Source organism: Talpa occidentalis, unplaced genomic scaffold (genome assembly GCF_014898055.3).
Source record: "Talpa occidentalis isolate TD23 unplaced genomic scaffold, MPIMG_talOcc4v2.1 talOcc4.9, whole genome shotgun sequence".
Taxonomy (NCBI): domain Eukaryota; kingdom Metazoa; phylum Chordata; class Mammalia; order Eulipotyphla; family Talpidae; genus Talpa; species Talpa occidentalis.
In genome coordinates, this window is record NW_023605305.1 from 2312068 (window position 1) to 2339210 (window position 27143).

At 65.9% G+C, this 27143-nt stretch overlaps 1 protein-coding gene across 1 annotated transcript in view; it reads right to left on the minus strand.

The window, feature by feature from the left end:
* Positions 1-27143, minus strand: part of CHD5 (chromodomain helicase DNA binding protein 5) — a 49446-nt gene that overhangs the window by 16048 nt on the left and 6255 nt on the right. The window contains 19 exon segments of the mRNA XM_037500036.1: positions 1178-1309; positions 2201-2342; positions 2560-2733; positions 3319-3440; positions 3519-3656; positions 5978-6178; positions 6253-6444; positions 7393-7501; positions 7587-7718; positions 9384-9595; positions 9725-9931; positions 11398-11619; positions 11735-11901; positions 12473-12596; positions 13737-13861; positions 15985-16223; positions 16675-16793; positions 18118-18297; positions 24570-24697. Coding sequence (XP_037355933.1) covers positions 1178-1309; positions 2201-2342; positions 2560-2733; positions 3319-3440; positions 3519-3656; positions 5978-6178; positions 6253-6444; positions 7393-7501; positions 7587-7718; positions 9384-9595; positions 9725-9931; positions 11398-11619; positions 11735-11901; positions 12473-12596; positions 13737-13861; positions 15985-16223; positions 16675-16793; positions 18118-18297; positions 24570-24697 — 3065 coding nt within the window.

Here is a 27143-nt window from a genome sequence, read left to right on the forward strand (position 1 = left end):
GGCTGTCCCCTGTGCTCTGTTCTGGGGGCCCTCAAGCCAGGGCCCCGGTCACCGGTGTCCTTGGCACCAGGTCCAGGGCTGTCCAGTCCACGCAGGTCCTTTCCCTGCCCGGTCCTTCTTGTCTCATTTCCTCCTGCTTGTGCTTCCTTGACAGCTCCCTGACCGACGGGGGCTACGCCATGATCTTGAAGCATCATAAACATGTTTATTTAGTCTTTTCTAGGCTCTTCGATCCTTCTGGTCAGGAGGCATCTGTTCAGCTGTTTTGCAGATGTCTTCACACTCAGTTCTGTCGTGAGTTTTGGGGTGTGGGGATGGAGGCTCGTTTTGGAGGGGCGGGCTCTGTCCCTCTCACTTTCCTCTGGCGCATTTCTAGAAGCCGCAGTTCTTGTCCTCCGACCCGCCCAGCTTGAGTGCAGAATCATGGCTCACGTGAGGAAACAAAAGGGCTGCAGACGCAGCCCCAGGCCCGCCCGCTGTCACAGGCGTGGTCAGTTTCCCCCAATTCCTTGGCCTGCCGGGGACCCCAGGCGGTGCTTCCAGAGCCTTCGAAACACAGGGGGCCAGATCCGGTGTCTGGCACGGAGCACCGGCTCAGTCCCGCCAACAGGACCTTGTTTAGCGCCAGCCCCTCAAGGCCATCCCTGTGCCCCCCACCCCACCTCTCTACCTCCGTCTCCCAAAGGACGACGAGTGTCTTGAGGGCGGGTCAAGACCACATGCCTGGCACAGCCTGACACAGGCGAGGTCACAGCAAAGGACGCGGAAGGGTGGACCCAGATGGACACGCCCCCGAGGCCGACGGCCCTGCCTCTGACCACCCGAAAAGCAGCGGTGCTGCGAGTGCAACCTCGGGGTTGAGCTGGGGGTTGAACCCCCACGGGGTTCCCCTCAAACTACTCCAGAGCGCCCCCTTCGTGAAAACCCAGACTTGTGTCAGGTCACCTGGCAGGGGCTGTCACCCCAGCCTGGACGCGAGGCCCCCCCCACTGCTCTGGCAGGGCAGCCGGCGGGGCCTGTGGAGGCGGCCAGGGGCCCGAGCACCCGCGCTGGCCCGGGCACAGACCAGCAGCCCCCTGGGAAGGGCGTCGGGCCCTGGGGGTGCTGCAGGTTGTGCCTTCAGCTCACAGGGCAGGCGCGGAGGCCGGGGCAGCAGGGAGGCCGCGCGGCCACTCACCTGGGAGAAGATGAGCACCCGGTGCCCCTCGTCCCGCAGCTTCTTGAGCATCTTCTGCAGCAGCATGAGCTTCCCCGAGGACTTGACCAGGGAGCTGCCGTCGTAGGAGCCGTTGGGCAGGACCGGCGCCTCCTGTGGGCACGGCCGAGGCGGGGCATGGGGGCTACCCTGTCCTCTCGGGCTGTGCGCCCGGAGACCCCCAGGACGGACAAGGGCCCGGGGACGGGCTGAGCGCAGAGCCCAAGGCCGCCCGGCCGGGCTCAGCAGGGGCAGCTCAGGCCTGCACCCCCGCCCCCGCCGGGCGCGTCTTAGCGCCCGCGTCTCAGCCCGCGTCTCAGCGCCCCCGCAGACCGGGCGCGTGGAGCTAAGCCGCCCTCCCAGCAGGAGCTCGGCCGGCCCCCCAGTCACCGTGGGCACAGGCAAGCCCCCCTGGGCCCCCGCCGGGCAGGACGTTGGTCAGGCCCGGCCGCCCTGAGTCGCGGAGCGATCGGGGGTGCCTGAGTCTAGCAGCTCCAAGCACACCTCGCTCTGCACTGGCTTCTGGGGGGGAGGAGGTGGGGGCGCAGGGCTGGGGTGGCGCTGCACTCTCGTCCGCCCGCCCAGCGGCACGCTGCTGCCCCACGCGGAGGGGACGCTGAGGCCCAGAGGGGCCAGGACAGCTCAGGAGCTCTCCTGAGACCACAGGGCAGGCGCGGGTGCTGACCGGTCCCTTCTCTCACCAGAGCAGCCCCCCAGCATCACTGCAAGCCCCCCAGGCCCCATGGTGACTGAAAGCAGTCAGGTCAGCCCTCACCCTGGCCCGGAGGCCGGACTTGGGGTGACCCAAGGCCCCCCATGACTCTGTGGGTCACAACAGGGACCAGGGGAAGGGAGGCGGCCTTTCAGGGATTTCCAGCATGACAGGCCCCACGTCACCTCCAGGTCCTCAGGCTCGGAGCACTGGCCGCGGGGCCAAGCCCCAGCCCCACGGGCCAGACGGGCCACGGCACCCACAGGCACCCGCCGTGGCGAGCGCGGACCTACCACGGCGGCCACGGGGAAGAGGTAGGGGTGGTTGCAGCACTTCTTCAGGTCCATCATGATGTTGAGCAGCGACACCTGGTTCCCGCCGCCCTTGGAGTTCAGCGCCTCGAAGTTCCGGGTGAGGATGAACTTGTAGTACTTCCTGCACGGGCAGCGGGAGAGGCGGCTGGCACCCAGGCCACCAGCCTCCAGGGGCGCTCTGCCCTGCCGCGGGTGCTGGGCCTGCAGAGCCCTCCATGCCACCCACGCGCCGGGAAGCTCCCTTGGTCAGGACGCTCGGGGAGGGCGTCAGGGGACGGCGTCGGGGCCGGGGCAGGCGGCCGGGGTGCGGGCCCACAGCTGCTGCTGGCTGAACTCACTTCTGCATCTGGCTCAGCTCCACGCGGACGATGAGCTCGGTCTTGGCCGGCATGTTCTTGAAGACGTCAGCCTTGAGGCGCCTCAGCATGTGCGGCCCCAGCAGGTCATGCAGCTTCTTGATCTGGTCTTCTTTGGAGATGTCAGCAAACTCCTCCAGGAAGCCCTCCAGATTGCTGCAAGTAGGAGCTGGGCTGAGTCGGGAGCAGGGGAGCAGAGGCGGCCAGGATATCAGGGGTGAGGGGCAGCAGGGCAGGTGGGGGCACCCCCTGGGATGTCCTTTGAGCCTCACCCTGTGCCACCCCACACAGGGCTCTCCCCGAGCCACACAGACCCCGCCCCACCCCCAAAGCTGCCCTGGACACGAGCTGTCGAGGTCTCCCCCTCATGTTACAGATAAGGAAACTGAGGCTGAGGGGCACCCAAGCTACATCCAATCTACATCCTCTGATTCTAAACCCTGCCCTCTTCACCCGAGTGGCCATTCTGAGCAGGAAAATGGCAGTCAGTGAAGACAAGGAGACTTGGGGGAGAGACCCCAAGATTTCCACTGGCTGGGGCTCCGTCCTCACCCCCACATCCACCACCACCCCCCCAGCCTTCTGCCTTCCATCACCGTCACCCACATGACGCTTCGGTCTTTGTGGACGGAAAGGAATGAGTCCGTTATGTGGGGGACCCAGCAGGGTCCCAAAGAGAAAAAACACGATATTGCAGCAGCCGGGATTCCCCCAGGGCCGCGCCCACCCATGCCCACTCACTTGAACCTCTCGGGGGTCAGGAAGTTGAGGAGATGGAACAGCTCCTCCAGGTTATTCTGCAGGGGCGTCCCCGTCAGCAGCAGCTTGTAGTCGATCTTGTAGCTGTTCAAGACCCTAAAGAACTTGGGGGCGAAGAGCGGCCCGTCAGGGGGCGCAGGCCAGCTGGCTCGGGGGCGCCGAGCCCACACCCCGCCACCTACCTTGGACTGGTTGTTCTTGAGCCGGTGGGCCTCGTCCACCACGAGGCAGGCCCACTCGATGGAGCCCAGGATGGCCTGGTCGATGGTGATGAGCTCGTAGGAGGTGAGCAGCACGTGGAACTTGATCTGCACTTCTTTCTGGTGGGGGGGGGGTGCGTGGATCCAAGTCTCAGGGGAAGAGGTGGGTGGAAACCCCAATGGTCCCCAGAATCCCCTGGGGCTGAGAGGAGGGGGTGGCCAGTACCCAAAGGAGGGGGTGTTGGGAGACCAACTAGCAGGATGACTGCTGCCCATCCCCACGGCCGCCGCTCACGGAACGGGCTGCGGGGCGGGCCCGTGCTGACTCCTCGCCAGGCTTCAGCTGCGTGGCCGTCACTGTCCCACCCACAGCCCCTGGGGTCTCGGGCTGACCAGCCCACAGCAGCAGTCGGGATTCAGAGCAGGGCCCTGCCCCCCTGCTTGCGTCACGGATGTGAAACCCCTCGTCACTACAGCACTGAATTTGTGTTTCCTTCCGTAGAAGGCCCATGGAACAGTGGGGGCGCGCCCGGGGGCTCCCTGCTCCCCAGCCCAGTGAACACTGCTGCTTTCTACCCCCCTGTGCGCCCCAGAGTATCCTCATGCGGTGGGAGCATGATATCAAACAGCAAATAAAACCACCACAGCTGGTGGCGCAAGGGGTTACGACGCAACCTATGAAGCTGTGCGCAGCCACTGCAGCACGAGTTCCATCCCCGGCCAGGGAGCTCCCCACAGGGCGCAGCAGACCTCTCCTGTGTCCCCGCTGCTCCCCTCAGCAGTGGATTTCAGTGGTTCTGTCTGTTCTCCCCACTCTGTCTCTGGTGACTCCTCTTACCCCCCCGCACCTCTGGCCTGTACCCCACTTCTTGTATGCATACATAAATAAATCTTTAAAAAAAAAAAAAACAGCCATTTGAGAGACACAGAAAGGGCAGAGATTGTTTCCTGCAGTTGAAGAGCGACCCTGCCTTTTCCACCTGCACTGGGACCCCACAAAAGATGTAGCCCATCCAGCCATACCCAGGGTCTCCTGGGGACCAGAGTCCCTGAGGGGAGGGACCCACAGGGGGCCCTCTCAGCACCTGGGTTTGCACCCATCCCTGCCCTGGTGAGCAGACCTCGGTCACCTCCCCGAGCCCATCTCCCCGCTGCAAAAGGGAGTGGTAGGTAAGGAAACCCCTGAGAACTAAAGAGCTAAGTCTGTGCCTCAAAGAATGAAGATGGAGAAACGAAACGGACTCGGCCTACACAAGGGAAGGCGAGTCTGACGCAGGCTACAAGCTCGAGGACCTGCCGAGTGGCTCGAGGACGCTGCGTGCTCTCACGTCACACTCTGGGGGAGTGAAATCCAGACGGCGGAGTTTGGTTTTGCAAGACACACGGGCTCTGGAGTTGGATGTGGGGATACTGCACCTGATACCCTGGGGGTGGACACTTAAGAATGGGCCTGTTGGGAAAGCTGACATTATGTGCGTGTAACCACAATTTTACAAAATAAAAGAGGTGCGTCTCGGGGCGCCCAGCCATCTCAGGACCTCAGCGTGCGCCTGGCCAGAGTCCTGCCCGGAGGAACTGGCCCCGGCGGTCCGTTTCTCTGGGAACCCGGCTCACTCGTCACAAACAGGTCGTTACTGGGCACCAGGCCGTTCCAGGGCGACGAAGAAAGCCAGGCACAGTCGGGGAGCCTGGGGGACAGGTGCCGCCCGCACCAAGTGTGAGGTATACAGGCCCAGCCCGCACCCAGGGGGCATGCCTGCTCCCAGCCCTTGCTTCTGCCACTGGGGACTAAGTCGCCTGCCACTTCGCTCGAAATGCAGAATCTCAGCACCCCCCACCCTAGCGCTGCTGGGTCAGAACCTCGGCCCTGGTGACCCAGGGCACTTCAGGAAGTCTGAACGGTCCTGCCAGGCACCGACCCACCCCCTGGACCCTCCCCAATTCTGCGATGTGGGCTGGAAAGAATCTGAAGCACAGAGAGGCTAAGTGACTTCCCAGAGGTCACACAGCTGGAGTAACAGCCAAGTCCATGTTCCTCTAGAACCTTCCTGGAAGCCGGGGTCTTTGCAGGTGCATTGAGTTAAGGTGACATCTACGGGACTAGGGAGGCCCCAATCCAGTGTCTTTATGAGATGCGGACACGGGGAAGGAGCCAGATGCCCGCAGACGCAGAGACTAAAGTGACGCAGCTGCAAGTCGGGGCACCAAGGGGGGCCGTGGTCCCAGAAGCCGGGAGAAGTACAGAAAGACCCCCAGGCCTTCAGAAGGAGCCTGGCCCGACACCTCGATTTTGGACTCCCGGCCCTGCCCCCCGATGGCGGACGGGCTCATGACAGGACACGGAGGCAGCGGGCACCAGCTGGAGAGCAGCTCTTTGCCGGCCTCCTCGGGACCCCAGTTGGAGGGAACCCCCTCCCGTGCCTGCAGACCCGGGCGCTCACCTTCATGCGAAACACCTTCTTCCCGCTCCGAATGGCGTTGTCCTCAAAGGAAAACTCGTTCTCCCGGATCACGGAGCGGCTCTCCTTGTCCCCCGTGTAGGTGACCACGTAGAAGTCGGGCGCCCACATCTCGAACTCGCGCTCCCAGTTGATGATGGTGGACAGGGGCGCGCTGACCAGATAGGGCCCCTTGGAGTGCCCCTGGAAAGAGAGGACGCGTGAGGCGGCCGCCCAGGGCTCCTGCCACACGCCCGCCGCCCACGCCGGCCGCGCACCTCCTTGTACAGCGAGTACAGGAAGACAATGGTCTGCACGGTCTTGCCCAAACCCATCTCGTCCGCCAGGATGGTGTCGGTGCCCTGTGCCCAGGAGAAGCGCAGCCAGTTGAGGCCCTCCAGCTGGTACGGGTGCAGGGTGCCGCCGGTGGAGTCGATGTACCACGGCTGCTTGTCAAACTTGACCGTGGGCTGCAGGGGAGGCAGAGGTGCAGAGGCCCTAAGTGCCGGGAATGCTGTTTCTACCCCCCTCCTCCCTGCTAACTTGATCATCGGTCAGGTCGCAGGTGGAATGCCTCTGCCTCCAGGAAGCCCTCCCTGCTGTCCAGCCTGGCGTAGGTGTTCCCACCATGCCCTGCCCCGGCGGCCCTGTGCTTCTATCAGGGAAGTGTCCCAGCTGTTGGAATCTCTGGTTCTGGTCCAGGCGGTGGCCGCCATGCTGGGCCTGTTCACTGTTGCCCGCTCTGAGCCCCATACAGTGCCTGGACGCAGTGGGCACTTAGTCCACACTTGGCAAGTGCCTCCCGGGGTGCTTCCTCCACGCCACCCCGACCATGGGGCTCCTTCCCTCTTTCATCCTGCAGTTCAAGGTCACCTCCCCCAAGAAGTCCTCCCTCTGTACCAGGCACATTAGCCTTGCGTGGCAGCCCACGATCCCAGGGCGAACCCCCCTATTTTGTATGTCTGTGCACCCCCATAGGGGTCTGAGAGATGGGCATTTCCTGAGAAGGGCTATTTAACCCTTCACCCTCCAGGGCAGGAACTGGCAGGCACCCCAGAGAGGCTGCAAAAGAAGGAAAGTCCACCTTGCACTCCCTGAGGGGCTCTCCACTGAACGGGGAAGAGCGGGGTGTAAGGGGCTCAGCAGCTGGCATGCTCCTCAAGTCAGAGATGCTTTTTTTTTCCTTTAAATGCTTGGAATTATCGCAGCTCTTTTCAAGTGATGTAAACTGCGTCCTGGGCAGAGCTGTTTCCCCTAATCTGCCTCCCTGGCTGTGGGCCCTCCCCTTAGGGCGGGGAGGGGCAGGGTCGGCCTCCTCCCGACAGGCTCCTGGCAAGCAGCCAGCAGTGTGCACAGCCCCGGGAAGTGACAGGCCCTGAGACGTGACCCCGGGGGACGCCCACCCGGCCCCAGCTCACGTCCACAATGGGTGTGTGCGGCGGCTTCTCTTGCTTCTCATCCTTCAGCTTCTTGCCCTTTTTGACCAGCCTCTTGGGCAGCCTGGCGTCCTCTCCCAGCATCAGCTCCCTGGCAGAGCACGTCAGGGCGCGTGAGAGCCCGGTGGAGGGTGTCCCGGCGGCGCCCCCCCCCCGCCCGCGGCCCGCCCGCCCACCTGTGCCCCCAGTAGGCCTGCTTCAGGTTGTCGTAGTAGGGGATGTCGATGTCGTCGATCTCCCAGGTGCACTGGTCGTAGGGCAGGTCTTTCCACTTGATCAGGTAGTGGACGTCCCCCTTTTTGTCGAAGCTGCAATAGTGGAAAGATGCGGGGGGGGCGGGTCACTGAGGAAATGGCCACAGCGGGTCTCCTCACTCCCACGTCCCCGGGTCCTGGCCCAGCAGCAACTCCAGAGGGTGAGGCAGCTGGCCTGGGTCATACCTGGGGAGAGGGAGGGACGAGGGTGCGGGCTGGAGGCCCCCCTAACAGGAACAAGCACCTCATCCCTTCCGTTCTCAGCTGCAGCCGCCCACCCGCAGCGGGTCTGGACACCAGAGCACTGGTCTGTGAGTTGCAAACTCTCCCCTGGCCACAGGCATCCGGTTTCTAACTTAGACCCCAAAAGACTAGGACACTGCCCCTCTGGGTCCACCTCTGCCAAGCAGACAGGATGTGACTCCTACAGGGGGCGGGCCTCTTCCAAGGCCCCCAGGGGTCCGGACACCCAATACTGGGGACTCCAGCTGCATCTTAAACTGCAGGTGGATTCTGGCACCTGGAAGGGTCCTTGGGACCTGCCACCCAACCTCAGCTGATAGGGCAACCAACTCAGGGCTACACTGCGGGGCCGGGGAGCCATGGCCCCCCCAAAATGGCAGCAGCTGTGTTTAGTCCAGGGAGCATGAAAAGACCAACCCAGTCACTGGAAACTGATGGATTTTTTTTTTTTCCAACAAATAGGTGACCGTTACTCAGGCTCTGGGTAATAAACGGGGTGGGGAGGGATTCACCTGCTCTGCTTGGGAGGAAGGAGAAAAATTCCCATTTTTTTTTTTAACATGCAATTTAATGAACACAAGAAACCGTGGGTCCACTCCGTGGGGGCTCGGGTGCCACAGGGCCTGACACTCTTTTTAATGGTCATTCCCCGTGAGGGTCGGGTGGAAAATGAGGGTGTGTCACAGTCAAGCAGGGAGGCTTTTTCAAACCCTCCAGCTCCCTGACTGGAGGCGCGGCGCGAGCACCCTGTTCCACGGGCAGAAAGCCAGGCCCAGAGACCAGAGCGCGCAGGGCCGTCCACAGTCTGGCCCAGGCCCCGATCTTGGCCTCAGCTCCCCCACCTCCCATCTCTCGGGACGCGCGTGTGTCCTGCCGGGCCCAGACCCCGTCGAGGCGGGTGGCTGAGCGGCTGCCCCAGCCTGCGCCCCCACCAAGCACCTGAGCTCGGGAACCAGCAAGAGCCCCACCGAGGACCAGCCCCCGGCCGTGGCCTCTGTGCAGCCTCGAAGCACCGTCACCCGGGCTTTCTGGTCACTCGCCAGACACCTGCCACAGCAGCCAAGAAAGCCAGGCCTGGGCTCAAACCCCAGGGCCTGCAGCAGCGCGACCTTGGGCAGTGCCTTGGGGGCCGCGCTCCCCTCTCAACCATCAAACCCGGGGGAAACAAAGCACCACCCCAGGGCAGTCAGCTGCTGCTCTGAACCAGCACTTGCAGCCGCCCCTCAGGCCACAGGTGTAAGCTCTTGTGCCCGGCGGGCCCCCTCCCACAGGCTGGTGGACATCAAGTTGCCTGTTTGTGGACGACTGTCCCCCGCCAGCTCGGGGTGTGCACCTGACACCCCTCCAGCTGGACCGTCCAGTTGATGGCAGTGGGCCCCGCCCCTTCCTCTGCCCCCCGCGACAGCGGGGGAGCCAGCATGACCCAGACCCGCGACGCCCCCTCGGGAGGCCCAGGGCGCCGCGGCCCGGCCCGACCTGTGGTTCAGGATGCGGTGGACCATCATCCACTCGGGCTTGATGCCGTAGCGGTAGAAACGCTCCTCCATCTTGGCGTACAGCGGGTCCTTGCTCTTCCTCTTCTCGCTCTTGCCGTCCTCGTCGCCGGAGCCGTAGTCAAAGGGCGGCGGCTCGTCCATGTCGTTCTTTCTTTGGTAGTTGCGGTACATCACCGTGTGGTAGAGCTCCAGCTGCCGGGCACAGCGACGGACACGGCCCCAGCTGGACCCCCGCGGGACCAGCCCCCCACAGCTGCCCTCCCCGCCCCCGCAGGCCGGCCTGGGCCTCTCGGGCCAGCGCCTCGCCTGCCCGGCGCTCACCTGGAGCTCCTTCACCCAGGAGCAGTGCCAGTAGGACAGCCCGGCCCACTTGACGAAGAACTCCCTCTCCGGGATGCCCTCCAGGGCCTTGGGCGGGGGCACCCCGGGCTCCACCTCGGGCCCCGGAAGCCCGACAATGAAGGGGGCCGGGGGCTCGGTCCACCTCCAGTGCAGGATCCGCTGGACTTTGCCCTTCAGGGGGGGACACTGTGGACAGAGGGTTCCCGCATTCAGGACTCGGCGGCAGGACCTGCCCAGCCTCCATGACCCTGCTGCCACAGGGCTCCCCGACAGGCTGCACTGCTCCCCAGGTCGAGGCACCCGTGACTCCACGACTGGGCCCTGCGGTCAGGAGCCCACACATGCTGTGCACGCATGAGGGGTACGGGCCTGCACACCCGCACGCACACACACAACAGAGGCCCAGATGCCCATGGGATAGCACTGGGCTGGCCGCAGCCCAGCCAGGACCCAGGGTCGGAGGCCCGGCACCGGGGTGGGCTGCGGACACTCAGGGCACGGCCCTCGAGTGCCTGTGGGGACCCGGGGGTGCAGGGTGAGGGCGCTCCCTGAGAACCGCAGCTCCAGCCCCTACTGCGCCTCGTGCTCTCTGCCCTGGCCCAGGAGCACGGTGGGGGAGCGGGCAGCTCTGCTGCTCTGCGGCCCCAAGCAAACCACTTTACCTCCCTGAGCCCCAGCGTTCTCAGCTAAAAAAGGGGATCACAAACTCTGGGTGCTTGACAACTCAGCAAGCTACACTGGCTCTGGTGGGCGGCCTTGGGGATCCCGCCACAGGATGCCCGGGACACATCTGCGCCTGGATGTTGGGAGCCAGAAGCGGAGCAGGCTTGGGGGAGGGGGCAGCCCCCGAGAGCGACTCAGAGCCAGGCAGGGGGCAGGGCGGGGTCTGGAGACCGGGCCTCAGCGGGAGGCACCTGGCGGGGGCGGGGCTTCTCTGTGGGCAGGGCAGGGGGGGACCTGCAGGCTTTTTTGGGGGCTGTGGCCTGGATACGCAGGGGCGGGGCCTTGGAGAGCTACCAGGCGCGGCGGGGGCGGGGCCTGGACGTGGGCGGGGCCTGGAGCGGCACAGGTGGGCTTTGTTGGCGGGGCGGCCTGGGGCACAGCTGCACAGTACCTGCGGGGACGTGGCCTACGTGGGCGTGGGGGTCGGGGCCTGTGGGTCGGGGCGCGGCGGAAGCGGGGCCTGGGGGGCCGTCGGGTGGGCGCGGCCCTATGTGGGTGGGGGCTGGGTGTGGGCGGGGCCTGGAGCGGCTCAGGTGGGCTTTGTTGGCGGGGCGGCCTGGGGCACAGGTGCGCAGTACCTGCGGGGGCGTGGCCTACGTGGGCGTGGGGGTCGGGGCCTGCAGGGCGGGGCGAGGGCGCGGCGGAGGCGGTGCTGGGGGGACCGTCGGGGTGCCTGGATGGGGCGGGGCCTGGAGCGGCACAGGTGGGCTTTGTTGGCCGGTGGCCTGGGCGCCCAGTACCTGCGGGGGCGGGGCCTGCGGGGGCGGGCGGGGCCTGGGCAGGCTGGTGGGCGGGGCTGGACGTGGGGGGGCCTGGAGCGGCACAGGTGGGCTTTGTTGGCGGTGGCCTGGGCGCCCAGCACCTGCGGGGGCGGGCCTGCGGGGCGGCGGCGGCGGGGCTCGGCGCGGGCGGGCGGGCGGAACACTCACAGTACAGCGCGGGCAGAGCCATTCACCGTTTGGGATCTCCGGCAGCGGCGGGTTGAGGCAGTGCAGGTGGTAGGAGGAGGGGCAGGCGTCGCAGCAGAGCAGCTCGCCGCCGTCCTTGCACACGCGGCAGAACTCCATGTGGTCGTCCTCCTCCTCCTCGCCGCCGCCCTCCTCCTCGTCCTCGTCCTCGTCCTTCGGCTCCCACTGGATCCCCTCCTTCTCCTGGAGAAGCGAGCGCAGGTGGAGGCACCCTGGCCCGCTGCAGGGTGCACTGCGTCCGCCCGCCGGGCTCCCAGACGACGGGCGCGGGCCCACCCCCGCCGGGCCAAGGGCTTACACAGTGCGGGCAGCTCCACTTGCCCTCGGGAGCCTTCTCCAGCTCGGGGTCCAGGCAGACCAGGTGGTAGGCCCTCGGGCAGGTGTCGCACAGGATGATCTCCCCTCCCTGCTGGCACACCTCGCAGTAGTCCTGGTGGTCCGTCTCGTAGCCATCGCCATCATCAACTGGGGAGGAGGCAGAGGGGCGCTGGAGGGCTGCTCCCCACACCCAACGCCCAGCCAATCTGCACCCAGGGCCAAGCGGGCACATCGCGCTTCACAGGTGCTGGAGGAAGGCGTGGAGGGCTGGACAGACGGTGGACAGAGGTTGGGAGAATTACTGAGGGCGTAAAGGGTGAAGAGATGGCAAGAAGATGGACCCCAGAAGGAAGGATGGGAGGCGCATGGATGGAAAGATGACTAGATGGGGGTGGAAGGAACAAAAGGGAGACTGGGCAGGGAGGGTGGTTTGAGTAATGGGGGTGGGGGCAGTGGGCTGAATGGGTAGATGGTGAATGCGTCTAAGCATGTCCTTCTCCAGCTGCCCCCCTACCAGTGCAAATGTCCTGGGGTGGCCCACACCACGGGCCCCTAATTCTGCCGCACCGGGACAGAAGTCCACCCCACAGGGAACCTCATGATTGAGACCAGAGAGGCTGAGCATGAGGATGCTCCTCCAGGGGTCTGCATCCCCACTCCCGCTGTGACAGCCGGTGGCGGGGGGGAGGAGGGGGAGCCTGCAGACAGGAAGTCCTACTCCTCTTCTTCTTGCGCCTCCTCTTGCTCTTCTTCCCCAGGGCCGCCGAGCACTCGGAACGCACGGAGGAGCTGTGGATGCTGGCACTGTCAAAGTCCGACTCCTCCCGCTCATCCTCCTCGCTCTGCAGTGGGGGGAAGGGCTCTATGGGCTGACCTTGCAGAAGGTGGGGTGTTGCGGGGCACTGCGGAGACTCTGGCAGCATAGCACCCCTTGTGGTTCATTACACCTCCCCACCTAGAGCCTGTCCTCCACCCTTCCAGACTCCCACACACCCCTCAGGGGCACAGCCCCATGGAGCCTTTCCAGGTCTCTCCTTAACTGAACCCATTGCACACCTGTGTGCCAGGCCCGGCTGCCCCATCTGCCATCGGCGTTTCCCTCTGGTGTACGCACAGCCCCAGACTATGGCCATGCCCAACGCAGGGCCCACCAAGATGGAGCAGAGGACTTAACACATGAGCATGTGCACAACCAGCATTTACTGAGCTGAGCTGGCCTGCCAGTTCCAGGACCGGCCACACCTGTGGCTCCACGATCCCCTCCAGAGCCACCAGCCTCGAGACCTGTGACTCCCCTCTACCCAGGCACAGAGAAAGGGCTTGCCTCTCTGCACCTCTGCAGGGTTGCTGTGAGGTAAGGGCACAGGCGACCTAGAGACTCAGACATGGACGCGGCATCGGTCTGAATCTGGTGCTGGAGCCGCCTCTGCAGGGCAAGGGGTCTGATCCTGCCTAAATGCCACCTTCCTTGTCCACCCTCCCAGCCAACCTGGGCATCCAGGGCCCTGCAGACCCTTAGGGCTTGGCTGACTCCCACCTACTGCCCAGACACAGGATGGCTATGGCAGCGTGGGCTGGAAACAGGCTCCTGGCTGTCCAGGGTGCACAGGAGAGCCCCAGCCCAGGGCCCAAGGACAGGGGTCCTTGGAAAATCCAATCTGCACGCTCACGAGTCAAGCGGGGAAACAGAGGCAGCCGGCCCGTGTGTGGAACGAGGAGAGGAGGAAGAGAGGGGTGCAGGGTCTGCCCCTAGTCCGTCACAGGAGACTGAGCCGAAGGCCCTGCTCTGCGCGGCCACCCCAACCTCACCTCAACACACACATGTGCGCGCAGGCAAAACGCACCACAAGGCTACTCCCCCGTTCACATTGCCACAAGGACGCCCAAGCATGCGCGGCCTCTTGTTACAACACACACTCCCTTTCCCGCACGTGCACGCACACACTCTCGCACACTCATGCACACACTCAGCACACACTCACCGAGGACCCCTTCTTCCTCTTGTTGCTGAGGCCTCCGAAGCGGAACTTGAGCCCGGCCACCTTCTTCCCCTTGCCCTTTCTCTTCGCATCCTTGGAGCCTTTGATCTTCTTTCTCACCCCCGGCCCTGAAAGGGGAGGGTGGGCTCACCAACACCTGCCCTGCTCCCGCACTCACCCCTGGGCCCCCACAGGGCCTCCAGAAGGAGGATTCAGTCCTATCCAGGCCCTTTCTGATAAGAGAGTCTCAACTCTTCACAGAGTGGCCTGAAAAGGCAGAGATTGCACTGGACTCGCCCACAACTGGCTCAGAGAGGTCAAGTCCTTGCTTAGAGGCACACGGCAAGTAAGGAGGGAAGCCTGACCAGTGGCCACTGCCCTGCCTCTCTCCCCAAGTAGGAACTGTCCCCACTGATACCTGGGATCCCCGGAGCCAGCTGGGACTCTGAAGGGGCGCCCACCCACCTGTGGTCCATGCCTGCGCCCTAGAGTGCCCTGCTGAGCCAGGAAGTTGCCAGCCTCTGGTCATCCCCAGGTCTGAGCCTCGCTGGCCCCACTCAAGGCCACCCCCACCTCTGCCAATCACCCAGGGGACGCATGGACTCTCAGGGGCCAGCAGGGTTGGGGCTGTTTTCATGGAGCTGGCCACAGGACAATTAGCCCCCTGGGGAGTGATGACGCCCCCCCAGCAGCCTCACCCACTGGGCTGAGCAGGGGAGATGGGAGCTGGGAGGCGGGTGGCCTCACCCAAGCCCACCTCCAGCTGCAGCATGCACAGGGAGACGGGGCTGGGAGCCCAGCTGGACTTTGGCGGCACCACAGAAAATCTATTCCAATTTTTCAGGCTCTGAATAGGCAGACCAGGGAATCGATAGCTCAGCAGCTGGAGCCGAGAGGAAATGAGAAAGCAGGGCGGGCTGGGCGCGGCCCAGGGTGGAAAGCAGGGCCCGGCTCAAACCCCCCCAACTCTGCCCACTGGACTCCGGCAGGGACCTGGCAAAGGGGTGCCCTGTTCCAGAAACCAAGCCCCCTGGGGAGGAAACAAAGGGCCCCCTTTCAATTCCTCATCAAAACCCCAATCAGGGCACCCAAATTCAAGGGGCTGCATGGGGCTCCACCTCACTGCGAGCCCGAGAGGCAGCGAGGGCGCCACCGGCCTCCGAGGGGCTGGAAAGCCGCCACCGGACGGAGTGTCCTCCCCGAAGCCTTCAAGTCACAGCCGCGGGGTCTGCTGTCCCTCTTCTCCCCGCCCAGACCCGCGCCCCGCGAGCCAGTCTTTGGGCCTGGACCTCGGACCTCGGCCCGGGCCAGGCGTCAGCTGACTCCCAGGAAGACCACGCCCCGCCCTGGCCACGCCCATGCCGCCAGGACACGCCCCGCCCACGCCACTCCCTGACCACGCCCATGCCGTCAGGACACGCCCGCCCACACCACTCCCTGACCAGGCCCACACCGCCAGGACACGCCCATGCCACCAGGAAACGCCCCGCCCACGCCACTCCCTGACCACGCCCACGCCGCCAGGACTCGCCCCGCCCACACCACTCCCTGACCACGCCCATGCCACCAGGACTCGCCCGCCCACACCACTCCCTGACCACGCCCATGCCACCAGGACACGCCCCGCCCACAACACTCCCTGGCCACGCCCACGCCGCCAGGACACGCCCTGCCACAGGACACGCCCCGCCCACGCCACTCCCTGACCACGCCCGTGCCACCAGGACACGCCCACACCACCCGGACACACCCTGCCCACGCCCACGCCACCCGGCACGCCTGCCCACGCCACACCCTGGCCACGCCCACGCTGACCGGCCACACCCATGCCACCCGGCCACGCCCACGCCGCCCGGCCACGCCCCCCGCCGGGATCCCGCTGTGGGGGAGGGGAGCAAGGATTTGCCTCTCCGGCCCCGTCCCTTCTCGAGAGGGTGCTGGCACACAGCGGGTGCTCAGACGAGGGATCCAGGCGCCAACCTCAGGACCCCTGATCCCTGGGAGGCGCGACCTCAAATTCAAGAGCCCCAACCCCAGCAGCAGCAGCGTGGACTTCCCCGGTATCCCCCTCCATGCCCAGGAAGCCCCCCAAAGCGCCGAGCACGCCATTCCCTCTGCAGAGCCACGAAAGGAAGCTGCACCCCAGGGCGCAGGGTCCCTGGTGAAGCCCGCCCAGCTGCCCCTGCAGCCGATGCCCGGGGGGAGGGGGCTCCGCAGGGCAGGACTGGGTGCCGTCCACCCACAGCCTTACCCTTGCCCTCCTTGGTCTTGGCCTTGCGGATGGGCACAGGCTGGGGTGCCTGCTGGGGGCTGACGGCCAGCGGGGGGGCGATGGTGACAGTCTCCACGGCGGCAGCCACCGCGGCGGCGGCAGCGGCAGCAGAGCTGCCTTTGAAGGGGTTGTTGGCGCTGAACTCCCGCCACTTGGCACCCAAGACAGTCATCATTTTGGACATGGGGATCTTCGGGTTCTTCTTGGCAATGAGCGGCCTGCATTGGGGGGTCAGAGCCAGAGAGAGGATGAGATCCCCCACACCACACCCCCGGCAGCGCTGACGCCTTCTCCCACACCCGTGAACCCCCCGGCCTGTGTCCCAGCTTAGAAAACTGGGCAGGGTGGGGGGCGGGGGGCAGGGGAGAGGACAAAGCCGGGGACAGTGGTCTGCCCCCCACATGCCTTCCTAGCCTATGGGGCGACCTTCTCATTGGGTTTCCAGACCCTGCGAGACCAGAGGGGCCAGCTGGAGCTGAGGCCCAGGGCTTGTCTGGGACCAGCCCAGGGCAGGGAGCCAGCGAAGGCAGGCCTGTCTGTCAAGTAAAAGGGGCCCTACCCTGGCCCCACACTGGAGCTGGGGCACCCCCACGTGGTGCCACCTGGGGAGTGCAAGCCTCCAGGGCAGCCCCCCAGGACCCCCGGTCAGGGCCCCGGCCCACAGCCCACCTGAGAAACTGGCTGAAGGCCTTGTAGTTGGTCAGCGTGTGGTAGTCGCCCTCAGAGAAGAGATAGTCCACGTCGTCCAGGCCCCACTCAGCCATGAGCTGCCCCGAGGACTTGGGCTCCTGTGGACACAGGGGGCACGTGGACTCAGAGGCCTGTCTGACCTGCACCCCCAGCAGGCTGCCCACCCAGGAGGCCTGGGAATAGGGGAGGGGAGGGCTTGTCTGCTGTCCCCCGCGGCCCCCAGAAACACCCTGAGCACCCCGGTTCATGAAGATGCAGGACAGAGTCCAGGGATGGTGTGGGGTGGGGAGCCCACAGTGTGCCCGGGGCAGGAATTACGACAGGACTCCCTCCCTGGAGGAACACGTCCTGGGCACTGGACCACAGAAGAGCAGCCTGAAGAGGGGTGGGAGTGGGGGCAGGGGAGGACGTCCTGGGGGGGCAGGCAGCTAGGAAATGCCCTGGCCAGGGCAGGGGACGGGGGCCCAGCTGGGCCCGAGAGGGGCCCTGGGCCACTGCTTCCCGCTCCTGATGGCGCTGAGGCCCGGGCGGGGGTGACTTCTCAGGGTCACAGGCGAGCCCTGGCGGCGGTGTCCAGGGGCCAGACCACTGCGCAGACTCGGCTGCTGGGCTTGCGTGGGGCGCGGGCTGTCAGCGTGGCCCTGGAGCCAGGAGGCCGGCCTCCCAGCCCTGGCTTTGCTCCACACAGCAGTGAGAGGCCGACACGACTTCCCTACTCTGTGCCTCAGTTTCCCCATTTATGTGACAAAACCACCTCGCAGGAGGGCCACGCGGGCACGGGTGTCTGGACAAGCCTCGGCCCCTGTCCCGCTTGTCCGCGCAGCCCTGCCCCACCCTGCACACTTCCTTTCAGCTGATCAAATCTGCTCTAGCACTCCCCCCACCCCGCGCTTCACTGAGGGGGCATGTGGCCCAAGCCAATTTTGCTGGGGAACACTAGCTCCCCGCCATGTGGACGAGCAGGAACCAGGCCCGCTTTCCATCCCGGACTGGGGCAGTGAGACCAAGGAGCCCAGAGCTGCTGGGGGGCAGCCCACCCTGCACCACACAGCTGACCCCGCCAAGGCAGGCCCGAGGGGCACAGCTCAAAGGGGCGTGCCCGCCTGCCCCAGCCTGGCCCCCAGCGCTGCCTGGGGACCCACCCTCGGGTGAGCCGTTTCCCAGGGCAGGGACGCCTTTCCTGCTCACCCTCTCACAACACCCCAGGTGGGATTTCAGGGCGCCAAGCTCCCCTCCAGCCCCAGGCCCGGGGGCCTCCTCCCCAAGCTCCTGTCACCCTTGCCAGTGTCTCCAAGGCCCCGCGGGCAACCTCCCTTGGGACAGGGACACAGCACGCTGCCCCCGCCCCCGCCCCTCCCCCCCTCCTGCTGGGGAGGGCAGCTGATTCCTGGCACGGGCGGACCGGGCCGCAGGCCGCGTCACCTTCAGGCAGCCCTCGTCATTCTCGTCCTCCTCCTCGTCCTTCTTCTTGCGCTTGGCTTTCCGCTCCTTCTTCTCCTTGAGCTTCTTCTTCTTCTTTTTGCTGGGCGAGTAGTCGCTGCCCTCGCTCTCCGACTTCTCCTCCACGTCGTCCTCGTTCTCTGACAGCTCGTCGTTGCTCCCCTGAGGCAAGCAGCGCAGTGAGGGCCAAGGGGTCCAGAGAGGCCCGGACAGCGGCCTCTGGCCAACCGGTGGACTCACTTTCTAGATCATTCCTCCCACAGCCCTCCCAGCTCAGCACCACAGTCCAGCCCGGGGCCGTCCTGAGCGGCACAGCTCGAGGGCCTCGCCCCATCTGTGCGGGGCAGGCCCCTGCCACGTGGACTCCCCCTGCAAGCCTGGACTGGCAGGGAGGGCGGGTTCTGCTGCAAAGGCGTGGGTCCCAGGGACTTTGGGGGTTGGATGAGTGTTCCCTGGGGGCGCTTGGACCCAGGAGCTCCTAACTGAGCAGTCAAAAAACAAAAGTGCCCAGGAAAAGCCCTGGGGCAGAGAGCTGGGGTTGGGGGGCAGAGGGTTGGGGGGCAGAAGACTGGGGGGGAAGAGTGGGGGGCAGGGGACTGGCTAGGGGAGGCCTGGGAGGGTGTGGGGTGGAAGGTTGAGGGGGGTCGGAGGGCTGGGGGATGGGGGAATAAAGGAGGCGGGGGCTGTAGGGCTCGGGGTGGGAACAGGGCCAGAGCAGGGCTCCGGGCACCACCACCACCACCGGCACCCAAGCGGCTCGTGTCTGCGTCCTACGGAACTAACTGCGTCTGTCCAGGGAAACCTGCAATAATGCAGCGCCCACGTCCTGCTCGTCCTGCTCCCGGCTCTAGAAGCTGTGGTGCAAGCCCACCCCCTGCTCCCCTCCACGGCTTCATCTCAACAGGAGACAAGGTAATTTAAGCAGCTCTTAAGCTTGGCTTCCTAGATTTAGTTTCCTGTCAGTACAGGCAGAAAATGGCCCATTTGTATGGAGATAAGGGCTCCGCAGCCAGAGCAGCCCCACCCGGAGGGGCTGCCCCTCGAGGAGGAAGCCGTTTGCTCCAGGCCTTTCCAGATGTGAGGCCCTTCCCAGCCTCTCCCGCCTGGGTCTGCGGGAGAGGCTGCGCCGGGCTCCAGGTCCGGGCAAGGGGACTGCCAGCTCCTCCAGGCTCATTTCTGTCTTCAAGGTGAGCAGGGAGAGGTGCAGGAAGGAAGAGGGAAGTGGGGAATGAAAGATGAGCCGGGAAGCAGCAGTGGGGGGAGCAGCCAGGGAGGGGGAGGAGGCAGGGGGGAGGCACAGGGGCAGAGGCAGGGTCTGTCTGGAGAATGCGGGGAGTGTCCAGCCCCATCTCTGCCCCTCAGGCCGCACTGTGAAGAGTCCAGAGGCTTTTCCCGGGGGGCTCCCCTCCACCTAAGCGGGAAGGATCTGCCCCAGGGGCTCCCTGCACTCCGGGCTCTCCTGGCTGCTCTGCTCGCCCTCTCCCTCCCCAGCTCGCGCTCCCTCCCCGCTGGCTGCCAGCTCCCGAGCCTTTTATGCCCATTAAGCCTCTGAGTCAGTAGCTGGCTGGAGGTTGGCAGCAGCAGGGCCCCTGTGCCTCTCTGGAAGCTGGTGTTTCCCGGAATACCGACTTGGCCAGGCGGCCCCAGAGGCAACGCCAGTGCTGGCTCCTCGCAGGGGCTCCTGCCCCCAGAAGTGGGGGCCACGACTCAATGGTGTAGAGTTCTGCCAAGCTCGGGACCACCCTTCCAAAGACCTGACGGCTCCACCACCAGGCAAAGGTAAGGACGGGAGGCCGCTGCCTCCGACTTCAGCACCGTGGACAGAGACCACAGGGCGGGCAGGGAGGGCACGGGGCTGGCCCTCAGCGGCCCTGAAGGACCCACAGACCAGACCAGGGAGGAGGCAGGAGGACCCCCAGCGGAAACCCGCATGGCCTGATAGGGGGTCATGAGGCTCCCTGGGGAGGCTGCAGACACAGCGCCTCAGAGCTCTGCCCCTTGCTCGTCTGAGAACTGGGCAGGACGCTGACCTCAGCGTCATCTGTGAAATGGGAACACCACAAAGGGTAGTGAGAGGACGAAGGAGACATGTAAGAGGACACCCTGAACACTTGGAAATCGGAGAGACCCAGCACAGAGAAGCGGTGCTCAGTGATGCATCAGAGGGGGGCGGGGCCGGCCCCGCTGACCAGGCCTCGCTGCCCAGGCCGGAGCAGTCTGCGTTCAGAAGCATCCACCTCTGCCCACACACCACTTCCTCCCCTGGCTCCCACATCAGCCCTGATTCTGGTAATGCCCAGAAAATGCCCCGATGACCCATGAGCACAGCCAGTGTGACACACTAGAGGACAACCCGCCTGGTCCCCACATTTCTGCAAGTCAGGACTGGGTCAAAGCCAACCACACATGGAGCCTGCACCTGGCACACCACAGCGCACGGAGGCAGGGCAGGGGGCTGCGAAGCAGTGTTAACTGGGGGGCGGGGGTGACCTGAGTATCTCTAATGGCCCTGGCACAGCCACATCCCAAGGGCGGGAGGCGAAATGTGGCAGCCATGGCACGGAATGGAGCCCAGCAGAAGCTGGGTCCCTTCCCCATCTGTAGTGCAAGGTGCAGGAGCAGGGCTGGCAGGTCTGGCCCAGCATCGCCCCTGCACCAAGTGGCCGGAGCAAGCTAGAGCTGCAGCAGGACACCGGCCAGCACCCCATCTCCAGAGGCTCAGGACAGCAGCCCCTCATTTCAGGGAAGGAGGCTTCTGTCTCCGTTGTCTACCAGGAAGGCCCAGCGAAGACTGACTCCCCAGTCCTCCCGACTCCTTGCCAGGCCCTGCCTTCTCCCTCCACACCACCCAGATTGCGCCCACCTGCACCCCGAGCTCCTCCAAACCTGCCTACCCACGCTGGGGGGCTGGCTGCGGGCAGGAGGACAGGGCGGTCTCAGAGGCGGGTTCCCACAGGCTAATCTGGATATGCAGCTATTTGGACATTCCTAGACTCGGGTCTGCTTTTCTATTTCCCCCCAGATCTTTCCTTGCAGAGCCGGGGCAAGGCAAAGGGCAGCCAATGGTTCTGAAAACAACTTGGCGGGGGACGGGCCCCCTTTGGGCCTGACGGGGCGAGTGTCAGCCAGGGGAAGGAGGGGAAGCAAGGGGGGAGTGACCAAGCCCGGGGGCGGGGGGGGGGGGGGGACCACAGTCAGTATCTGGAAACGCACACAAGAGCGCAGGCCACGCCACATTCGAGGGAGAAGGTGCAGCTCAGAGCCACGCCCCAACAAGGCCCCGAGCCCCCAAGCCACACGTGGCTGAGAACAAGGCAATGACATGGGGCTTTGACCTTGACACTGTCCTTTGGGCTGCAGCAGCTCCAGAGGTGACTGTGGAGGTAGAAGAATCTTAGTGCGCTCCCCAACAGACTCCATCCACAAAGCAGCCTTCAACTCCTTGACCAGGCCGTGCAGTCGAGCAGCCCTGGGCGGGAAGGGGCCACCGCGCGGTGCCCAAGCCCGCGGGCATAAGAGGCAACCAGGTGCCCAACAAGCAGCGCCCACCTGCTCCTCCCGCCCCCTCCCCCAGCCCTGCAGCCGGCGCCCCCCCCCCAAGCCCAGTGCTCGGATTCACACTCAAAAGGAGGCCCTCCAAGAGTTGGCCATTCTCGATTTGGGGTCGTCAAGACCGAGAGGGAAAGAGAAAGAATGAAATATGAGCCTTCCCGCTCACGAGTGTTATAAACAGTTATAATCTAGCACTGAATAATTGGTTGCTATGGCAACCGCTGCAGTACAGGTTGAAATCATTTCTCCCTCCTGCGCTGGGTCTGACAAGGAGCTTCATCTACATATGCTCAGGTTCCACTGCAGCCCAGTTATTTTATGTAAATCGGAATCCAAGACCTGCTGCTGCCCCCCCCAAAAAAATGCTGCACAGGTCCCCCCGCCCCCTCCCTCTGCTGCCTGCACCCCCAACGGATCAGGGGCCACCTTGCTGGAGACGGAGGGACAGCGAAGGAGGAGGCCACATGGAGCCTCAGCCTGGCCTCCCCTGCAAGGTCTGGCAGCTGGCAGAGGTGGGGTCAGCACCGGCCCCAAGGGGTCACCTGGGGTCCCGGCACTGCCCAGTCGCCTGCCGGCCTGCAGTCCACCCCCGCCCTCCACCCCTTTACAGAACCCTCAAGCACCTCGGTGGGGAGAGGACGGGAGGGAGAGCCGGGAGGAGGAGAGAGGAAGAGGGAGGGACGGACATGAGGAGGGAGAAAGGTCTGGAGACTCGAGCCGGCAGGCAAGGGACTGAGGGACAGCAGGGGACGGGTGAGGCCGGCAGAGCGCAGGACCCGGCAGTGAGAGACAGGCAGACGGGCGCAGACAGACAGACAGACAGGCCTGCTCAGGTAGGCCCAGAGGGAGGGCGGGAAGAGACCCTGTTAGGGTGGCTGGGGGAGGCGCCGCCCTCCCACTCTCACTGCCCAGCTCCCCCGGCCGCAGCCCTGCTCACCCCGTCCACACGCTGCCCTCCTTCCCGGCCAGGGGACCCAGGAGGAGAGAAAATCCAGCCCTGCTGGGGGGGGGGGGGCACCCCTGGTGGTTCTCATCTGCATTCAGGAACTGGGCAGACCCACCGATGCCTGAGCCCCAAGGACCCGGGGGCACAGCCGTCCTGACCTCACCTCCTGCCCAGTTCCAGCGAAGAAACTGCCAAAGGGAAACCATGGGGCGGGGGTGGGGGGAGGCGCGGGGGGTGGGTGCGGTGGGGGCGCTGCGTACATGACCCCAGAATCTGCCCTCCCCAAAGTCCACTGAGCTTCAGGTCTGGGGGTTAAGTCAGAATAAAAGTTTGCAGCCTGGCCGGGCAGAAGGGAGCCTGTGTCCACTGCCCTGGGGGAGCCAACCCAACCCCCACCCGTGGAGACAGACAGACGCCAGGGTGCCAGCAAGTTCCAGCCCCTCCCAGGTGGGGGCCTCCAGGCGCTGGTCCCTCCCTTCCCTCCTCCGCCTCCACCATTCCCATCTGGATAATGGGGACAGGGAGTTGCACCCCCTTTCCAACCCCTCTGAGCCTGGACACCTGTTCCACTCTGGGGCTCCCCCACTCAGTCCTTCCTTCTCCCCACAAACCTCACTTGCAACCCACATGCTGGCTGGTGTCCTGGGAGGGGACACCCTGGACCACACCAGGAGCCCCAAAAGTGGGGCAGGAAGGAGCTGAGGGCTGGCCAAGGGGCAGGGCAGGAGACGGAAGCAGACGGGAGGGTGGGGGGCTGGGCAGGGGCCCGGCTGCATCAGGACAAGGTGCCTGGATGGGGTGGCCAAGGGGCGTGGCCAGACAGGCCCTAAGGGAGCTCCTCCCGGGAGGTGGGGGACTGCCTGGCCCTGGCACCACAGACCCCAGAAGGCGCCCTGTGGGCCTACGTCTGATTCGCCCGTCAAGCAGGGGGACACGGGGTGCCCCGTCCTGCAGACACAGAAGCGAGGCAGCGTGGACAGTGCCTGGGGACAGGGTCTCACCTGCCCACCGCCACTGGCCGCCCTCCCAGGGGCACTTCCTGCTGGGCCCGCAGCTGCCCGGAGGCTGCCACACTCCCCAGGACACAGTCTCCCTGGGGGGACAAGCCAGAGGTCCACGGTGGCCTCCGAGGCCCTTCTTGACTGGGGTCTCCCTGTCAGCTGGGGGCACCTGTTCCCCAGCCTGGGAGGTGTGCCCGCGGTCAGGAGGCCTGGACCCAAGGGCAGCTTTGCCCAGGGCCAGTGGGGCACTGGTGCCCTCCCCACTGCCAGGCCGGCCAGCAGGACCCCTCTGAGGCAGGGCAGGTGACAGGCGGGCGGCCAGGCCTGGACCGTGCCAGCCTGTGACCATGTGACCCTGGGCGGGCCCATCTCTGAACCCTGACTTTCCGGTGTACAAACCAGGGTGCACACCCTGAGGGCCGCCTGCGGGGTCGGGGTGGACGGCTGGCACGAGGGGACGGGGCTGTCGGTGGTCGCCCCTCCAGCTTGGAACCCCAGTCCCCCATCTGCCGACGGGTGGGAACCACCCTGTGCCACTTCCCGAGGTTGAGCTGGAGGATGAAGTGGGTCCAGGAGGAAGATTCCCACGCCCCCCACAAGAGCCCCCCCAGGCCCCACCGCGGGGCCTGTTCCCGGCCCACGTTCTCCTCAGCAGGCCCCACAGGCCCGGAGCCGCCACCCGGCCCCGAGGGAAAGGGATGGAGGACCCGGCGTCCTGCTGGGGGGGGACAGTGGGGGGGACTGTGGGGAGGGGGGTGGGGGGGATGGTGGGGGAGGGGACGGTCGCTGGGGGGACGTGGGGGGGGACTGTGGGGAGGGGGGTGGGGGTGGGGGGATGGTGGGGGGAGGGGACGGTCGCTGGGGGGACGGTGGGGGTGGCAGGGACGGGGCCAGGCGCTGCCCCACCCCACTCGCGGGCGCCCCACCGGCCCTACCTCCTTCTTCCGCCTCTTCCCCTTGGATCTGTTCTCCTTGAGCTTCTTGGATTTCTTCTTCTTGGGGAGGCTCACGGGCTCCTCGGGGAAGAAGTCATCGAAGAGTTCCAGGCCCCCGTCTTCCTCTTCTGGGGGGGCCAAAGGGGAGGCGTTACCCAGTCACTTCCCTGGGGGACACAGGCCGCCTCGGGGACGGGCCTCTCCGTGCTCCCGGCCCGCCCTGCCCCCGCGAGCAGCGCCCAGGCCCCCCACCCCACAACAGCCGCCTGCCCACCGCCAGCGCGGGGTCGCGGCGCCTCCTCCGGGCCCAGGCAGCGGCTCTGGCCTCCACGGCCCGCGGGACACGGACGACGGCCACAGGGCCCAGCCCAGGTTCCCAGCAGAGGCCCAGCGAGGGGCCCGCGGAGGAGGAGGGCCGCTCGGCCTCCCCCCGCTGGCTCGAGACCCACAGGTGACCCGGCCTCAGCCTCCTTCGCCCTCGGGAAGCCAAGAGGGCAGCGGGCGGTCGGGGAGGTCGGGGTGTCGCTGCCGCAGTGGGCTCCCTACCATCCCCCGAAGGGAGAGGTTTTTTTGGGGAGTGGCCCTGCCGGGGCCTGGTCCCAGTAAATCCAGGGTGCGGAAGGGCAGTCACGGAGACCATGTCATGGCCACAGGGCGGGTAGCCCTTTGGGGGTGCCGAGGAGCAAAGCACGCAGAGCAGACACGTCCCGCCCAGGGCAGAGGAGGCTTCGGAAGGAGCCAGCGCAGCCTCCGACAGCCCCTACAGGGAGCCACGGGAGCCAGGCTGCGCCCCAGCGGGGACCCCAGGCCAGCGTGTCCCTCCTGGTCCCCCTCAGTGGCCCCCTGCACCCAGGGGGCCAAGAGAACAAACCGGGGCTCTGCCGTGCCAGGGCGTGGGCATCTCCTCCACCTGAGAACAGCCCTGCCAGGGGCCCGCGGTGCCCCCGGTGCCCCCGGTGCCCCGGTGCCGCAGAGACAGAAGGGAAGTCCCTGGACTCGGTCATCAGGCGCCCCGGCTAGACTGCTGAAACAGCTCGCTGCCCGCCCCCCGAAGCCTAGCAGGCGCTGGGCGCCACGGGTGCGGGGACACGCCCACAGCTGGCCTCCCACCCCCCTCACAGGCCTCCCCAGCCTGGACCCCCACCCCTCCCAGCCAGAGGCAAAGCGGGTGGTGAATGCGCCCACCCCGGGTCCTCCCATAACCGCCCTCTGGGGCAGCAAGGGGTGCTGGTGGCCCAGCGCCCGGTGGGGGCCCTCACTCCCGCACCCACAAAACCAGTCCCAGGTGTGCCACCCACCCTCTGCCAGGGGGGTGGAGGCTGCACCACTGCCAGCACCCTGGGCACTAGGCCCCTAGAGCGGCCGGCAGCTGGTAGCCTCCCTGCCCAGGGAGAAGGTGCCCAGTCCCGGCCCCCCCAGCCTGCTGGGAAACTCCAACAGGACAGAGGGGGCTCCAGCAGGGCAGAGGGGACGCCAGGCAGGCTCTGGAGCTCCGAGAGGGGGTGACTGGCAGGCGGGGCAGCACAGAGGTCAGCACGTGAGGAGGCACAGCCGCCGTGTCCCCTACTGGGCAGTGAGGGGACAGTCCAAGGCGGGGCCGGGGAGGTCAGGCCTGGAGGAGGCTGCGTGAGGCCCCCGGGACCGCGCAAAGAGCCAGCCTGGCCCTTGGCTCTGAGCCCCGACACAGAGGGAGGGACATTGGGGCTAGTTGTAAATACGTGTGGGGACCCCCAGGGTCATCCTGGAGTGGACAGGCCTGAGGGGCAGTGACAAGGATGGTGGGGAGCAGAATGGGGAGCAGGTGCCAGTCCCTCGCCCTGCCCCACTTCCCCACCCCCACCAGAGAGGCCTGGGCAGAGCCACCCCCACACCCCGGCGATGCCCAGCAGGGCTTATATAATGGACTCAGGCTGATGCAACCGAGGGGGCCCCTCCCTCCTGCCGCTGCCACCCCCCCACCACTGTCCGCCCCCCGGGTGGCCCAGCTGGGAATGCCCAGCACATGGTCACCGACGGGCTGACCAGCAGAACAGGGGGCAACCGGGTGCGGCAGGAGGTGCTGGCGCCTGTGCTCTGCATGGGCTGCGCCCCGCCCTGCCAAGAGCAGGAGGCTGGGAAGGGGAGCACCGTCCAACCCACACCCCGGATTATCCTGCACCCTGGGAGGATGAGGCGCCACCCCTGCTGGACAGACCCTCCTTCCTTCCAGAAGACTCACGGTCCTGTCAATCTGCTCCAAGAAGGTTCCAGAACCTCCAGGATGGAGACGCCCCCCCATATGACAGGTCCATCCTCCCAGCGCCCCCCGCACAGTTGCTGTTACCCTGAGGACACCCAAGACTGACTGCTGTGACAATAACCCCCAATGTCACCCCACCTTCGCCCCAGCCCCCTCCCTCCCCTCTCCTGCAACACGCTCTGGGCTTTCTGAGCGCCACCCGCAGCAACCCTCCCGGCGCCCCCAGCCGCTCCCCCGGGCACACAGTGTCCTGGGGAAGACGGGAGCTGGCCACCCTGGGGTGAGGGTCCCTGGAGGAGCGCCCTCAGGATGCCCGGCCGCCCCCGGGCCCTCCT